General features: G+C 43.3%; 1 protein-coding gene across 6 annotated transcripts in view; it reads right to left on the bottom strand.

Annotated features, from left to right (window-relative positions):
* Nucleotides 1-18,166, bottom strand: part of TNRC18 (trinucleotide repeat containing 18) — a 158,405-nt gene that overhangs the window by 45,421 nt on the left and 94,818 nt on the right. For all 6 annotated transcript variants that reach the window (XM_027874763.1, XM_027874764.1, XM_027874766.1 and 3 more), the window contains 8 exons: nt 12,477-12,661; nt 10,030-10,453; nt 8,282-9,268; nt 5,620-5,792; nt 5,207-5,343; nt 4,745-4,873; nt 2,112-2,286; nt 128-488 (listed from right to left, as the gene is read on the bottom strand). In XM_027874763.1, coding sequence (XP_027730564.1) covers nt 128-488; nt 2,112-2,286; nt 4,745-4,873; nt 5,207-5,343; nt 5,620-5,792; nt 8,282-9,268; nt 10,030-10,453; nt 12,477-12,661 — 2,571 coding nt within the window. The remainder of the gene's footprint in view (nt 1-127; nt 489-2,111; nt 2,287-4,744; nt 4,874-5,206; nt 5,344-5,619; nt 5,793-8,281; nt 9,269-10,029; nt 10,454-12,476; nt 12,662-18,166) is intronic.

Genomic DNA, 18,166 nt, shown 5'->3' with positions numbered 1-18,166 from the left:
GAGAGAGAGAGAGAGAGAGAGAGAGAGAGAGAGAGAGAGAGAGAGAGAAAGCAAATACAGAGGAAGAGTGAGAAAGAAATCTCCCCTCCCTGCCCAGACAATGACATGCAACAGACAGATTACTTACTATAGGAGTAGCTGCTCATTTCCGATATCACAGGTGAGTGGGAAACTTTCAGTTGACCTTTGACCTTTAGCCCCACCTCCATCTTCATTTTGGCAGCGAATTTATTTTTACCTTCTTTAGAGGGTTTTAGGGATAGGCTCAGGCCCTTGGTCAGGGCTTTTTTCTCTTCTTTGCTCAGCAGTGTGTCATGGGGAGATAAGTACCTGGTGCTAACCCCACTACTTTTCTGCTTCCCCCCAGAACTGTCTGAAAACTTGTAGGGTGACTTCAGCTTGTCTTGCTTGGTGAGGGACAGGGCCTTATCCAGCTTAGTTGCCAGCTGTTCCTGGTCACTGGCCACCTTCTTCTTCTTGATCTTTAGCTGAAAGGAGAAGTCATGGTCACACATTAAGATACAGATATGGGGCCCTGGCACGGCCTTTTCAATTTCCCTTCATGGCAAGGAATCCAAGTCGCATGGTCTGCATAAAGGAGCCTGTCTTAGGGAGGAACTACCTCCACTGGGCAGCAGCTGGGTGGGCAGTAATGACCTTCAGCTAGGAAGTACAAGAAGCATATAGAATAAGGAAAAAAACATACAAACACTATATTGCCTGTATCATGGAAATTAAACAGATCGCAGCAGAACCGGTCTGGTTATTCTAACCACATTAACCACCATTTCAGATTACCACACAGAATGTCTAGTTGACAGCAGAAATTACCACAGTATGGCGGCTGATAATGAATTCACTATGCTGAGGCATAGGGCCAAAAACATGACTTTTTAAAAAAATTTCAATCAACCACATTCTTATTTCCACTTTATTGTTAAAGTTGACCATTTGTTTGTTTTAAGTTAGATATTCTGTCTTGATTAATGTCTATAAGTAACTGCAAATGTATTTTAATTTCTTTGCATATGCCTGAATTACATAGGAGGAAATGGGCTTAAGACTCTTATGTTAAAATTTATAACAAGAGTTTATGGTATTACTTAAATGAATAAATGATGATAATGAAAAATAAAATAAACAGAACACTGACCATGAATTTGCTAATTGTTCTTCCTTACTATACCAAAGCAGACCTACATAACTATATTCTCATTTAGAGTCAACCCAATTCATACCTCCCGCAAAGGGTTTTATGTAGGAAGGATAAAAAGAAAAGAGGTAAGTTAGGGAAGAGGGCTTTAAGGGAGATGATTCTAAACCTCATCAGAGTTAAGAAAACCAAGGTTAGTTCTATCTTGAATACTACTATAGAATTCACTGAGTAAATTACAATGGAATCAAATACATCTTTTCTTAGATCTGGAGAATGATAAGGCAGTTAACCAAATATTAGTCTACTAACAATAACAAAAATCTACCCTTGGATTTGAGTGTCAAACCTGAGCGAGGAAAAGGAGGCAGTCGGTGTTCTGAAGGAGATGGGCTAATGATAGCTAATGATAGTGTTTATATAACATTGTAAGGTTTGCAAAGTACTTTGCAAATATTATCTCATTTGAGCTTCATAATCACCCTGGAAGGTAGGCGCTATTATCACCCCCATTTTATAGATGAGGAAATGGAGGCAGACAAAGATTAAGTAACTTGCCCAGGATCACACAGGTAATAAGTGTCTGAGGCCAGATTTGAACTCAGGCTGACTCCCCGCCCAGAGTTCTATCTACTGTGTTACCTAGCCAGTCTCCTCTCTCAGCCTCCCAACTGGTGGATGTTGTACACAGTCCACACTTAATTCTACAATACTCAAGTTCTTAGACATGTCCATCAGTTGCCCAATGTTCTATTCACCGTCTTCTACTTTCCAGCCCAAAACATCCCTCCCTGGCCACCATTTCCCTCCTAAGTGTTATCTTCACTTATTAGAATATAAGCTCCTTGAAGGCAGAGACTGTCTTTTAATATCTGGATTCCCAGCTTAGCACTCTACCCGGCCCATAATTAATGCTTTTTCAATCATTTTTCATTCATTAAATTCCTGGATTACTAACCTCATTTGAATAGCCCGATGCGGCCTCATGCTCATCCCAGTTCTGGTGTCTCCCTTTCACTTTCCCGATTCCACTGTCTACATCCTCTTCGTCCTCAGGGATTGACCCCTTGTGTCTCTTCCTCATCCCTTCTCCATTCTCAGAGTCTTCCGACAGCAGTAGAGACTTGCTCAGCCTGCAACCCAGATGCACTATTGGTGACAGACTCAGGTAACATCCCACTCCTCAGCCCCCAGAGTCAGCCAGCATTAACTACCACTTAATGTTGGTAGATGAATCTCCCCTTGGGGTCAAAGAGCACTTGGTGGTCCCTGAGAGGAGGGAGCTATTTCAGTTCCCCTGAGGTTGCTTGGTATTGAAGCACTCTTATGAGCACTGCGGAGAAAACGAGTCACAGCTTTTAGGGCTCATCAACTTTAGAGTTGAAAGGGACCTTAGAGACGATTTAGTTCAATCCTCTTGTTTTCCAGATGAGAAAACTGAGGCTCCAGAGAGGTGGGTGATTTGCCCAAGGCAGTCTATGGTAGAATTAGGATCTGAACCCATTTCCTCTGATTCCAAATCCAGGACTCTTTCAAATATTGCAAAACCCTATCTCGTAGGAGAAGATGCCAGAGATTCTAGGTTGGGTGTACCCAAGGCAAAGGACTAGGTTTATAAGAATAAGAATTTAAAGTACACAGAGAAGAAAGAATTCTCACCCATGTCAGCTATTCCAGGAATTCATGCTCAGGTCTACACACACACACACACACACACACACACACACACACACACACACTCACTCACTCATAATTTCACTCCTCTTTACCAAAATGTGCTACGATTGAGTGGTTATTTATAATGTTCAGTAGAACCCACAAGGATCCAGGGAAAGTGGGATGGAGAGAGCTAAAAAGTATCTGCATAAAGAAAAAGCCATTCCTCTCCGCTCATCTGCCTGAGTAACCAGATGTAGGACATAGAAGGGAGCCTAAAAGAAAGGACTTTTTGGCTGTTTTTAGTCAAAAATCTGGGGAAAAAATGTATTTCCCCAAACTCCAACAAAGTCATTGTAGAGGTCGCCAAACTATCTCCCCTTCCTCATTCACTGCTGGTTATTAATGAGAAATTTTCGCCTCTATCCGTCTAGCATTTTGGCCTCCAGGGATGTTGTGGTTTGCCAGGAATGTTCCAGTAGGCCCAGTTCTGGAAAGGAGGAGGGAGGGAGCAGGAGGCCAACCTACTTCTTTACAGATAACCTGAAACCATCCCTCTATCTTTCCTCTTGCCATTGTTTTTTTCCACAAGTACTACAACAAACCATACAGCTCACTTCTGCACCTCTCCAAAGGAAATGATACATAAGTCACTCACTTATTATTATTGTCTCTCAGATTAATCACTAGGCCGTTTCCATAGACCTCAACAGACAGTAGGGAAGGCTCTAACCTACCCCTACACTGATCCTGCTAGCCGCCTGCCTAAATTCCAGCTTCAATGATACAGACCCCTCCTTATTTTCTCTTGGGGACCACTAAGACAATGGCCACAGCAGGCCCTCAAAGTCCAGAGAAAACCTGTTTCCTCACAATCTCCCAATTTTACCTTCCCCTCGGTCACCCCCACGGGAAGTCGCTCACTTGTCGGCGCTTGGACGCTCCTGTGCTAACTAGAAGACCATCACACAAACCAACTCAGGTCTGAGTGGTCATTACTACCCACAGACGCTGGGGTTCTCTCCAGCCAACAAGAGCAGCCCAGGAGCAATGTATCGGATGTGCAGAAAATAAGCCAAAGCTGGGGACAGGCTGGCCAGCAGGAGGAGATGGAGGGAGCGGACTTGCTGGATGGTGGACGCTGGGGCCAATCGGGGAAGGCCAGGCTTGTGAGGAGCAGGAGTGTATCAGGTGGAGGTCCGTGACCCAGGCAGGAGGGGCCAAGCTGCAAGTCAGAGTCACTGGTAGTCAGAACTGTCCCAGCGCAGGGGGCCTGGTGGAGGGCTCCAGAGGAGCATGGAGAAGAGCAGCTAGCTCGCAGCAGCAGAGGAAGCAGGCTTGGCCCCCTCAGATTGGTTAAGGCACAAAAATTCTCCTGCTGGGCTTATTCCTCCCGCTTAATGCTGAAGCGCGTGCTGAAGTGCTGGGTCCGTCCTCCTACCTGTTGTTCACCTCAATTACCAGCCTGGAAATCTTCCCATCACTCACTCTCTCTTGCCAAGCACCCTCCTCTGAAAGGGAGTGCGCGCCCACGCACGCACGCACGCACACACACACACTCACTCACTCACTCACTCACTCATAATTTCACTCCTCTAGTGACTACCAATGGAACTGCACTCCTATGCCAGCCTGAGCCCTGGTGACCCCCAAGGTCACCCTAAGCACACACCACACCACACAGCAACCTTGCCTGGGGAGACACTGCTACCGGCTACCAGGACAACGATAAAATGACCCCATGCCTACTGCCAACACATGCTGCCTATTGGCAACCACCATCCAGGAACACGGGTACACGGCAGCCATGACATCACACCAACATCCCCACGAGGTACCAGGCACTCCTAGCCCTCTAAGCACATGATCCTCCCCCTCCACAGGGTACTGTACGGCTGCCCTGCCATCGCCCCCGGCCCAAGATGCCAGCCTTACTTTCCACTCTTGCCGTCACTCTTCCCTTTTTCCAGAGGAGGAGACAGAGCACTCGATCCATGCTTCCGTTTCCGCGGCCTTCCAGGGCCTCTTCGCGCCAAGCTTCTACTTTTCTCTTCACGTTTTTCCCTTTAAAAGAACCACAGCTTCGCTGTTAACCAGGGGAGACACAACACATGCGCACTGCACACACACACACAAACGCCTGCACCACCTGCTACTGCCAAACCACTAAGTTTGAACTACCACAAGAACCAAGACAAAGATGGTTCCCTATGACTAGAGAAGAGTACCAGTCTCAGATGCCTTCTCCTGCCCTCAAGCCACACACAAGAGGCCCAATCCAGGAAGCAGCCTCTGACCTAGGTTGGAGAAAAGCTGCCAAGGGAGGGCCAAGATAGGGTGGGGAGAGGTAAGATGGGATGGAGAGGGATAAAAGATGGGAGGCGACCAGGAACTTACTCAGAATCTCTGCGCCTCTGCAGCTTCACCAGCTCCCGTTGCTTCTCTTTGTACCGGCGCTGGAGCTCAGCCAGCCTCATCCTATAGTCTAATTCCATCGCATCCATATTCTCAATGGCGGACTTGATAGAGTACATCTTTTGACACAGATGTTTGGAAAGAAAAAGAGAAGTAGCACAAGACCTCAGAAGCTGCCTTCAAGGTCAAGGGCCCTTGACCCTTTCCTGTCCCCATTCAAGGGGGCACTTATTGGCGGGGTTTCTGGGCCAGACAACGTACCCCATGGTAATAGAGACTTAAATGTTCATTTAGTGAAAGACTAAGTAAGGGGACCAGGATTAGCAGTCTTGTCCTAAATGGAAGGAAACCTAAAATTCTGGCCTTATGAAGAGTAAAAACGGAGAGCAGCTTACCGGTTCATCCTTTTTCTGCATCCAGCTATACTTCTTATTAGGGTTCAGTTCCCGAGGCAGCTTGATGGTCTTCAAAGGGTCCATAAATGGATTAGAGAGCACCTCCATCAACATCTGGGTGCTGGCAGCTAGCAAGCTCTCAAGGGTGGGTCGCACAGGGCAGCTCTCTGGACCTGGGCAGAGGAAAAATCTGAAACTTACTTCTGGACTAAAACCAAATGTTTTGTATAAAACCATTACTATTAATTTGGGGGGGGGGGCATGTTTATGTTGCTTTTATTATTATTATTAGTTTAGTCTGGACCAATGCTTTTGCTAGTTTAGGGAACTCTTATCAATGTTATTCTGCAGCAAAGAAGTTAAATGATTTGACTAGGGTCACACAGCCAATATATGTCAGAAGCAGGACATATACCAAGGTCTTCTTGACTCTGAAGCAGGCTCTCTATGCAATAATCCAGTATTGCTTCTCTCACGGCTAGGTAGTGGTATTAAAATGTTCATGTGCTCTAGACTCCTAGTCTACTGTTCCTTCCCTCAGACTACACTGCACATTTATTTTTTACCCTCTAAAGTCTCTGGAAAGCAAGTGATTCACTCTATTGAACTGCTCACTGGAGTGAGCAAATGAGAAACCCAAAGGTCAAATTAAGCTGAATTCTCTACTGGGTTCTAGGGTGTCATGAAAACCTGTGGGGGCACAAAATCAGGGGAGAGAAAAATCTCCCAATCACAGTCATTTTATGCAGCCTTATGCTTTATAGCATTTTTAACTTTATTCAAGCACGTTCACTCTGACTGCTTCATTTCCATCCTCATACAATTTCTCTAATATAGAGTAATTATTTACTAGTTCCCATTTTAACAGATATAGAAACTGAGTCACAGAGTTGGCAAATGACTTAATAATGCCCAGGCAGTATATCAAATTGGAAGGAGGGAGAGAATTTGAAACTCAAATTTTTAAATGAATGTTAAAATTTTGTTTGCACATGTAACTGGGAAAAAATAAAAATATTATTTAAAAAATAATAATGGTGCCCAGGCAGATGCATGGCAGAGACAGGCTGAAAAGTGACCCTGGCCTGGAGAGAAAGCCAATCACTGGTTAAAGCCCTGCTATTTTTATTGACTCACTAGGCTCAGTTCATAGCAGTGTAGTTAGTGAACAGCACTTAGAAGGAAGGAGTACAGGCACCCCTATAAGGCTGGAAGATGCTACAGGGAGGAGTTAGGACTTGTGTGGCCTGAGAGAGGAGTGGGGACTCCAAGAGAAGGAGATGATCTTTGCCTGAGATTCTGTGCTGGGAGACCGAGCTGGGATTCTTTTTGTGCCAACCCAGCAGAGCACCACAAACAATTCACATGTTATCATGCACTTTCTGATGGTGAGGACAACACTGGAGAACAGAGGAAAATTCAGGAGTCACTGTGAAGGAGGAGATAAAGCCTCAGGAGAGCTGGGTTCTGGTCTCACTTCTGCCACTAATCAACTGTGTGACCCTTGTAAAGCCATGTATCCCCTCTGAGTTTGTTCCTTCCTCTGTCAAAAAAAGGATGTCTTAGAGAAGGGGTTTCTTCACGTATGATCCATGAATTGGCTTTTTAGTACCTTAGTACTTTTTAGTACTTCATTTTAGTAAATGATAACAATATTAGTAATAATAATAATCTCAACAATAATCTTATTTTAATTATTTAGTATTTATTATTTAAGTAATTTTATTAATATTTTTGTAAATATTTAATATTTTAGTATTAGGAGCTGTTCAGTGTCCCAATAATAATTTTAATAGTAATAATAATTTTAATTGTTTGGTTTTAATTAAATGTTAATGGTAATAATAATTTTATTAGTAATGATTACTTTAGTAAACATTTAGTATTTTGTATTAGTAGCTTTTCAATGTCTCAATAATAATTTTATTAGTGATAATATTCATTTTAATAATTCTAATTTTATTATTTAATTTTGATAATGAGAAATTTTATTAGCAATAGTAATTTTAGTAACTATTTAGTATTTTAATATTAGTAGTTACTCAGTATCCCAAAAGTCTTTAATGCAGTTTTAAGCTCCAAAAGTCATAAATACTGCACTAAAGACTTCTGAGATACCATGTATTTCTATAGAACTGATTTCCTTTGTAATTCTGTGTATTTTATTTTACACATTAAGAACACCATTCTGAGAAGGGGCCCAGGACTGCCAAAGGGGTCCATAATCCAAAAAAAGTTAACAGCTCCTAGACTAAAGGATCTCTATGATTTGATAATGTTGGGGGGAAGGACAAAGAAATATAGGTAAGGTAATAGGAAGTAAGATTTAGGCATAAAAATGGAAAGGGCAGTTTAAAAAAAAACAAAGTGAGATACTTAAAGGATCACAGGCTGGAAGAGACCTTACAAGTCATCTGGTCAAACCTCCTAATCTTAGGACAAGCATATAGAGGGCCCCAAAGATGAAAAGTGATATATCAAAGGTCACAAAGGAATCCACGGCCAACACAGCTGGGATCCCATTCATCTAAGAGGGTCAAGCCAGCTGCTTTGGCCAACCCAATGGCCACTGAGACTATTTCCAATCCTGAGACACTAAAGAGCCCTGGCTTTTAAAAAATACAAACCTAAACCAAAAGTTATCATCCCTCTCCCAACTCACTTTCAACTTCCTGCTTCCTCTTCTCCAGTTCTAACTCAGCGATCTCACTCAGCAGAGTGATGCCTTGTAAGAAGCTCTGCTCCAGGGACAGGCTCTCGGCCACCTCCAGGTTCACCAGGGCCTGAGTGACCCCACCAGTGCTCAGCAGGGGGTAGGCCTGAGGGAGCTCGGTGGCGGCCACCAACGCATTCATGCCGGCCAGTGGGTCATCGGGCTTGATTTCCAGAGTAGGGAGCTGGCAGGGGACAGCTTCTTCTGGGTACATGGGGCTGGCTGGCACTGGCCCTGCCTCCTCCGCTGGTAGGCTGAAGAACTCTTGTCCCCCGGGGCCAGAGTCTCTATCCTGCACCTCCACACCAGGTGGAGGCCCGCCGGGCAGAGGCATGCTCTGCTTTTCACTCGGCTCCTCTGTAAGTTCCCCTCCTGGGAGGTCTTCCTCATCTTTATCGAGCTGGCCTTCGTAATCCATGTGAACGGAGCAGGCCTCTGGCTCAGCACTTGCCTCGTCCTGAGTCCCAGCTTCAACTTCAGATGGGCGAGCCCCAAGCTGGTACTCTGGTGGGCAATCCCGAATCTCCTCCAGCTCTCGCTCCATGGGGCCTGGCGATTCGCCCGGCTGTGACAGATGACTACAGTTTTCCGGGCTTTGGGCTGGCCTAGCTGCTGGGGACACGGGACGGGGTGGCCCCAAGTTCGGCTCAGGGAGCTCTTCGCGGCTCTCTTCCATTTCCTCCACCTCGGCCTTCACCCTCTCCTCCAAGGGCTCTTCTTTGGGGCTAGCCTGGAGAGTCTCTACTATTTTGGATGGGGACAAATGAAGGGGCTTATCCTCCGGGGACAACTCCATGTGTTCGGGTCCCTCGGCAGGTAATGGCACATCGGGGGCTAACCCATCTGCGTCGGAAGCTGCTGTGGGCTGGAGGAGATATGGGTAATGTCTCCCAAAAGAGGTGGGAAGGGACTGGAATGAATATCTTGGAGGAATCTCTGACAAAGACATAGGAAGACACTCATTAGATACTGTCATGGAAATTCAGGTATGTCCTTCTCTGGGCCTTAGAATGAAAGCTATTCTCGGGCAGGACCCATTTCTCTTGTCTCTAGCATGGTATCTGGTGTAGTTCACACCCTCTATAAACATTAAACAACAGTAAACGGCAAACAACCTAGGTTCTTACTCACTTATCCATCATCAGGGGGATGATAACTACATCCTGTCTTCTACTTACTTTGTACTCCTTCCCCACCCTCAAACCCCACCCCCTACCCACCGCCCCTCCAAAAAAAAACTGACTGGGACACTGCTGGTGTTTTAAAGATTACTTGGAAATTTTACTCATCCTCTGCCCCGTGTCTATTCCTTCTACCAGGAACAGTCAGTTTCCCCAAAATGCCAAAATTAAGTTGTCCCAAATTATCATATTCTCTGACCAACCCAGGGACTGAAATATTCTGGTTCTGAGATGAGTCCTCCCCTAACCTATCTCCTCTGCAAACTGCTACCAACTTCAGGGTGTGGAAGTTTTAGGGAAGAAAATGAATGATTTATGATACTTGATGAGGAAATGGCATTGAAGGTGGGCCAGGAGAAGAAAAGATGGTGGGCTCCCAAAGTCTGAGATAGTTTGGCTATAGCCAGACCCCAACTTCAATGTAGGGGGTGCTACTTGATATGAAGAAAAACTTGGGTCTCTTTCTAGGTTATAGTCCTAAAGAAGTGAAAATGACATGGTACGTGAATCTCTTACCTGGAAACAAGTCTTGAAATGGGCTGGAGGCTTCTTTCTCTAATTCCAAGTCTTTCTTCTCTATGTCTTCTGGAGCTTCCTCTTTGGGGGGGATAGCAGGGGTTGGAGGTGGGGAGGCAGGAGGAGGGCTAGAAGGGTGAGAACTAGGGGTGGCAGGGTAGGAGTAAGCTGGTGGCTTGGGTGTCTCCTCCAATTTCTGGATCACCTTAGCTTTGAGCACTGTCACAGGTGAGGCACGAGGGGATAAGGGCGGTGGGCTCATAGCCTTGCTGTAAGACGCGGAAGTGCTGGGTGAGAGGACGGGGGGCTTTCGGTGGATAAGTCCTGAACCAGAGGAGGGGAGACCCTGTTTACTACTCTCCAGGCTCCGCTTGGAGACTTTCTCTTCCATCTCTGCCCGCTGTTCGTTGACCTTTAACCTTTCCTGTTTGAGAAAAAATACACAATAGCATTAGCTGTTCTGAGGGGACTAGAAGTCACTTGGACCTAATGCACTGGGGTCCCCATCAGTACTGAAAAGGTAGACCTCAGCCCGAAACTAACAAAAAGGACGCCCTCTGAGTGGGAGGCCATGCTTTCAGATATACCCCAGGAGCGCTAAAAGGTATGTACGTGCACACAGATAGCCGTCAGGTAAAGCCAGCACACCACCTGGTCAGAGCTGTAGAAGTGCTCTGAGGAGGTCTTGCTGTCTTCTAGCCAAAGCTCAGCCTCTTCCACGGAACTGTGATGTAATTGTTCTGTTAAGGACGTGTAATAAGCATAACTGTTCCATTCAGAACAGCTGAGAGCAAGTCCCCTCCAAGGAGAAGGCTGTTGGGTTAAGCCAGTTCTCCTCTTTCAAGTGTTCCCTCCATTAATCAGAAACAATCCTTCTTGGGGCCTGCAGATCATTGGCAGGGCATTCCCTATCTACTACCATGAATCTAACTGTACATCACAGCCACGGGTCAGACCAGTTGGGAATGTTTCATGAGGTCAGGGAGGAAGAATCAACAGAACAGGGAAAGGGGACTAAGTTGGCTAATTTCTACCAACTACCCTCTATTGTTCTTAAGAACATGATAGCCACCATACTAGCATTTCCCCCCAGTCCCCATTTCTGTTACTGATGAAGGTACCAAGAGATGGTTTGTGGGAGGGAATGGTTACCTCACTGATGGCAGCCTCGAAAGGTCATCTTGACCATCTGAGTTTCCCCACAAAAAACTCATTATGACCTTATCATCCATAACTTCATCTAAACCTTTTTGGAAGACATTTCTATTTTCAGCATGTTTAAGGGAAGTAATTCTTCCTTGGAGACACTACAAATGTACTTCTCAGACTTCATATATTAGAACATCTGACACTTCTGGAACTAGACTAGGTGTCCATTAATTTGAGAGGCAGAGCCTGGTAGGTGAACAGCTGCTTGGGCCCAGAGTCTGAATGTCCTTGGGAGAAAGGAACAAGAGTCTGGAGATTCTGCCTGGTGCCTGGCCCTGGCCCTCTAGCTGCTGCGGGAGGCAGAGCCTTGTAGCTGGACCTCTCTTAGGTGCTCCCTGGGCTTTTGATCTGCCCTTGGCGGAGGAAAGCAAGAATTTGGAGGCTTTCTCTTGGCCCTTCATAGTAGCCATTTTTGCTCTAGACCAAGCACTGACCGTATGGCAGACAGAACATTGATCATGTGCTGCCACCACGACCAGCACCCCCCCCACACTTCACCTCTAGATACTTGCAGGAGTTGCCGATAGCCATGACAAATGGCGGCTAGGCTAGTATGTGCTCTCTCTTACTCAAATGTAAATGGAAGGGTTCAGTACCCTTTCCCTCTCCCACCCTGTAGGGCATGCCAGAAGGAAAAAGGACAGGACAATGTTAGAAGGCAAGCAATCCATTCTCTGCACATGAACTCCAGAGCAAAGGAAAGTCAAATGGGATGTCCGGATATATAAAGAGAACTGTCTTAAATCCCAGAGGACATAGCACTGGAATCAGCCCAAAGGGGTGCTCTGCCTGTAAATTTGGCTCTACTCAACTACACATCCACCTTTAAAAAAAAAAGAGTCTTTTTAAATAAAGCATTTAACTGGAGAAAGTATTGGTGGGAGGAAGGGAAAGAGAGATACTGGACTCCATCTATAAAATGTCAAGAGAAGGTTTTGAGACCTCAGCACTTTAGAAAAAGGAGTAAAACCTCTATGAGTCTTCTCCCGTGGCTAGGATGCCTCCATGAGGGACACAAGCGTTTCATGCAATCACCCTTCGAAGTCTGAATTGGACTGTGTCTGATTTATGAATGACCCCAGGGGATCCTGTCAAGGAATGGTTCTTTGAGAGGCAGCAGCAGCTGAGCCCTGGGGGCTAAGTTTTATTCAGACAGGGTTCTCTCTGGCACAGGCGTGCCCCACTACCCCCAACAGGGTTTGGGTCCAAGGCAGGAAATGTCCATGTGAAGTCCTCACCACCAGCTGGGCACTCCTCTGCAGCTCCATGGCGTGCGCAGCTTGCTGCTGCAAGATGTACAACTCGTGTTGCCGTAGCAACTGCTGGTGAGACAGCAGCTGGAGCTGATGAGCATGCTGGAGGGAGCTTCGGGTTGGGGGGTACATCGCGGGCCACAGAGGGGGAGCCCGCTCCATCAACTCAGCTGAAACAAACACAAACATGCACAAATGGAGAGCAAAGTCAGAGTGGGCTGAACCACAAAGGTCACTGTCTAGCAGACCATCAAGAAGATGGGAGACCTCAGTACATAGCTTTCTTTATAGTCTCCCCAAGGCTTAGATTGAGGACAATACTAAGAGTTAACATACAGTTGAGGACTCCACATTGTTTCCAACACCACATGGCTAAAGTTCCCATACTCCTGCCTGGACCACAGCCTTCATTTTCTCTCCATCCCTGATGATGATCACAGTGATAATTATAATGGGTCACTTATTTGGCACCATTGGGAAATGAGATATTTCTCATAAATGGATTTTTTGGAAAGATTAAACAATCTCTCCTGAATTCTCATAGTATTTTGCAACTCATATGGACACACTATTACTTTACTTTGGATTATACTTGTTCAGCTATCCCACTTTGTAAGGTCCTTGGAGGTAAAAACTGAGTCAAGTTCAATTTAATTTAACAAAAACTTAATTGGGGGACCTACTATGTGCCCATATAGACAAAAATGAAACAACCGTTCGGGGAGCCTACTGGGGCTCTATAAAGTGCCCACAGAGAAGAAAATGCAAAATAAATGTAGGAGAGATAGTGGGGTGGGAATAACCAGAGAAAATCAAGAAAGACCTGGCATAGGAGAGGGCAACTCAGCTGAACCTTGAAGGAAGCCAGGGGTTCTAAGAGGCAGATGCAAGGAGGGGGTGCACACCAGGCATGGAAGGGAACCAGTGCAAAGGTCAGCAGGAGGGTCAAGTTCAGGGAATAGGCTGAGGGTCAGTTTGGCCAAAATGTAGGGTGGGTAATTTAAAATAAGTCAGCAAAGGTAGGCAGGAGCATATAAGAGGCTTTAATTGCCAGGCCGAGGATTCTGGTAAATATCTCCAGGTAGGCAGTTGGTGATAAGAGAGAAAAGAGATTAGGACAGGATATCTAGATTCCATTATGTTAATTATCTTGATATTTCTCTCAGAACTTACATGGAGCCTTATATACACTGGGTATTGGGTAAATCTTAAATGAATGAAGGAACAAACGAATGAATGAAATTTAGGAGTCAAGCTCAGGCTCAACCGCCGGAATCTATTTAACTTGGGTGCCTGGCAACAATTGCTGTTTCTGCTTCCTTTGCATGGTCTCTGTTCTGATTTTATCCCAAATTGCTCACACTGCAGTATATTTAAATATTATATTTGATTTCTATGCCATCTCAAATCCTTTTGGAAGAATGAACGTTCTAAGACCCATATAAATAGGTCACATACTTCCCTGCCCTCATAAATAGAATATGTCAAATAAAGTAATCTTACCTTTCCCTGATGATGCAGAGATATCATTATGAATATTCAATATTATACTGTGTGGTGATACAACAATACTGTCAGAGTTGACTGAAGCGTGTAGGGTTGTTTGCCCCTAAACTAAGTGAACCTAGGCAGCTATGCTTCTGACTTTTGCGTCTGACTTTTTTCCCCTTCCCTTCCCTGACCAAACCACTTCTTCTTGCTCACTTTAGTCCAATTTTCTATTTCTAACCTATGTTGGACTAGAGTAAACAAGTTTGTTAGAATTGTGGGTATAATAAAATTAAAAGGCTTGGAATAAGGAGCTGGGGACCTCTCCTAAGAACAGAGTGCATAACTTGAGCACATGGACTTTGCACCATTTGCTTGGTCTGTTTCAGAGGAGTTTTTTGCAAGGAGGTTGGCTTATTTTCAGCTTCTTAGCTGTATTTTGTTTTTGCCTTTTTTTTTTTTTGGTGAGGTAATCGGGGTTAAGTGACTTGCCCAGGGCCACACAGCTAGTAAGTGTCAAGTGTCTGAGGTCACATTTGAACTCTGGTTCTCCTGACTCCAAGGCCGGAGCTCTATCCACTGTGCCACCTAGCTGCCTCATTCTTGGCTATATTTTAATAATTGAGGCTCCCTGATAAATAAACCAAGAAGCTAATCCATATAAGCAGACCAAAGACAAAAGAAAATTGTAATATACTTGTCCAGGAAGGTATATATTGTTATAGAACTTAAGATCAGATTCATCTGACTTGTAAACATAATTATATTATTATTATGGAAAAAAACATAGGCATCACTTTGAAAAAAAATATTTCTAGACAGCTATCAGATAAACAGGAGGTTTCTGTCTTGACCATATTATAGTGCACTTGGCTAATGCACACCTACTGTTAGAATGTGCCAAGATTGGATCAAACTAGGTTCTGCAAAACCCTGGGAGTACACAAGAAATGAAGAGAGGATACATTAGAAAATGTTGATATTAGCTGTAATGTTTTGATAGAAGTACATACCACAATGGTTCAAATGTCCTACTTTCCTCCTCAAACCTGACTTATACACAAACTGAGGAAAGCCTATTAACTTCTCTCTTAGAATGAGAGTGACAAGGAAAGAGATAAAAACTGAGGAAGCAGTGATGATAAAAATGAATGGAGATTCTTATATTTGAAATGTTGTCTCTCCTTTAGAAAATAAGTTTCTTGAGGGGAAGGGCTGTTTTACATCCCTTTGCATCCCCAACACTGTGCCTGGAAGCAAGTGTTAATTGAAAAAAACTTGGAGGAGCGGAGAAGGAAAAGCCTATGTTTATATATTTGCTCACTTGTTTATTCATCATTCATTCGTTTATTTAAGCCTACTAATGCCAGACAATTTGATCCTCACAACAATCCTGGTGGGTAGTTGATATTATTATCCCCATTTTACAGCTGAGGAACCTAAGGCAGACAGAGGTTAAGAGACTTGCCCAAGGTCACACAGCTAGTAAGTATCTGAGGCTGGATTTGAACTCAGGTCTTCCTGACTCTGGGATCAGTGATCTCACTGATGAGAACATTCCCTCAATCAGTGCCTGAATGTAGCCTACTCAGGACTTACCATCCTGTGGGATTCTTGTTCTTCCATAGAGCTTCCATTCAGGATGATGGAAGCCTTCCTCCAGATACCAAAGGAACACTGCGGATGTCCATCTGTTATCCCTTGTTCATATCACCTGATTTTCTGATCATACAATTCCCTAGTGTGTTACTTACAGTGACAATAATTCTGTATTTGTAATCATAAGACCTAGATTCAAATCCAGGCTCTGTCACTGAATAACCTTGGGCAAGCCACTTACTCTCTATGGGCCTCAGTTTCCTCATCTGTAAAGTGAGGGGGTTGAGTAAATGACCTCTAAGGTTCCTTCCAGCTCTAAATTGATGATCCTATAATTATCCCTTATGCTACTTCTTGAGTATAGGTTATTATTGGAAATGTATGCCCAACCTGTGTTTCTCCATTGCTCTTTGAGTCATCCCCAACTTTGATCCCTTGGATAGTTCAGTGTTCCATAATCATAAGCACAGAGTATTGCCAAAAGACCATTTATGCTGAAAAGATGGGTCTTGGACATCAACCCAAAGGAGAGTCTTAAGAAAGCATGTCTCCATTTTCTCTGCATAGGTGGCAAACCTACAGGTATAGGAGATTGTATGTAATACCAGACTAACTGATGTGTTGGTTTTGCTGAACTCTTCTTCTTTTTTATCATTTGTTATAAATGATGGCTCTCAGAGGGGGAGAAGGATACATTGGGAAATGCATGTGATATAAAAACAAAAGCTATCAATAAAAATTGATTTAAAAACCAGACTCAATTGTCCAAATGGAATCTACTCTGCTCTTTTCCTTCTGTTCAATTCTGGGCTCAATTTATTGTCCATCTGAAGTGCATATTGCAAATATACATATCTTTATGAGAATGACCTACACAGGCATTAAAAGTATACTCCAAGAAAATGTGAAAAGGCAGGCATTGGTAAAAATCCTTTGTAGCTCAGTACATCTTTACAGTCATAATTGACGAAAAAGTCAAGAATACAAGATCATGTTACATTTAGCATCCTGATTACCCTCCCCCAAAAAAATCATTTCACTCAGTAGAGCAAAAAAAGTATTCTATTAAGGTCAGGAAGATTCATTGATAAATGAAACCAATGACTCTCTTAATGATTAAAATCAAATGAGGGATAAAATAAGAAATATGTATGCCAAAAGTGCTCTCTACTTCTATGGAAGGTATTTTGAGTTGGGTCCAAATGGAAGAGCAATACCTTATAAATGGTGATCACCTCCAGATATAGCTAGGTTCTGATTAGTGGGAATAATGAGTCCCCCGACATGGTTTCATATAGTCAAAATCACACTATTTAATGTAATAAATATGTAAGATATGGTCATTGGTTCCAGCCCAACGGAAATATGCAGTGTGAATTAACAAAAAAAAAAAAAAAGGGACCACTTCGGCAGGATTCATTATTCACATTAATCAGCACCTAGTTGTATCCCTCTTTGTCTGTGATACTGTGCTGATTGTATTATGCCCCAGGATATTATAGATCTTCCTCAAAAAGATCCATGATTATTCCAAATATATTATCACAACAATCCATAAGGGAATGACAAAATGGATGAAAAATACTTATTGCTGAGTTTATGCCAAGGAATTAAATGATCACGCCTTTGAGTTAGTATATTAGTATAGACACTGAAGGTTTTAACTGAATTGTAATTATGAAACTTTCACAGTTTTTTAATAATTATTTTTCATGCAAACATACTTTATTTTCCAACAGAAAACAGCCTCCCTATATTTAGACTAACGTCATAAAAAAAAAATATATATATATATATAGGTATATTTATGTGGCAATTTGTGGAATATTAAAATAAACTTAATCATCCATACTTTGTTTAACAAATTTCCACAAAATCCTTTTATCAATCAATTAAGCAATAAACATTTAATAAGTACCTAGTATGTGACCAAGAATAGTATTAGAGACTGGGGACAAAAATACATAAAATAAAATAATCCTTATTCCAGTTTATTCTGTGCCCCATACTCTCTGTAGACCAGTATTAATGAGTTCCATCAAAACACTTCAAACTCCAGAGTGTCCCAAATTAGTTTGGGGAAACTTGATCTAAATAGTGATCCCATAAATATGTATATGATTATCCCAAACCACATTCACATCTTTCTATATTTTCCCACAGCATTTAGTTTTGTGTGTGTTTTTCCCAATGGCACTGTTACAGTCATTGTATATGGTTTTTCTGGTTATTGTTACTTCAATTTTGCATTGGTTCATGAGTCTTCCCATGCTTCTCTGAATTCTGCATATTTGTCCTTTTTTATGTCACAAAAATATCCCATTATATCCACTGTACATCCATCTATCCATTCCTCAATTACTGGGCACCCACTTTGTTTCCAGTCCTTTACCACCACACAAAGTAAATATTAAGGGTTTGCTATATATGGGTCCTTTCTGCCTTGGACCTCCTTGGGGTACATGCCACCAGTGGAACATTTTAGCTTCTTTTTTTTCACATGATGCTTTTGTTTTCCAGAATGACTGGATCAATTCTTAGTTCTAATTTTAATCTAATTTGATTTTATAACTGCAACACTTTTTCTG

This window comes from Vombatus ursinus, unplaced genomic scaffold (genome assembly GCF_900497805.2).
Source record: "Vombatus ursinus unplaced genomic scaffold, bare-nosed wombat genome assembly UNPS02014807.1, whole genome shotgun sequence".
NCBI classification, from domain to species: Eukaryota; Metazoa; Chordata; class Mammalia; order Diprotodontia; family Vombatidae; genus Vombatus; species Vombatus ursinus.
This window is presented reverse-complemented; position numbering and strand designations above follow the sequence as displayed.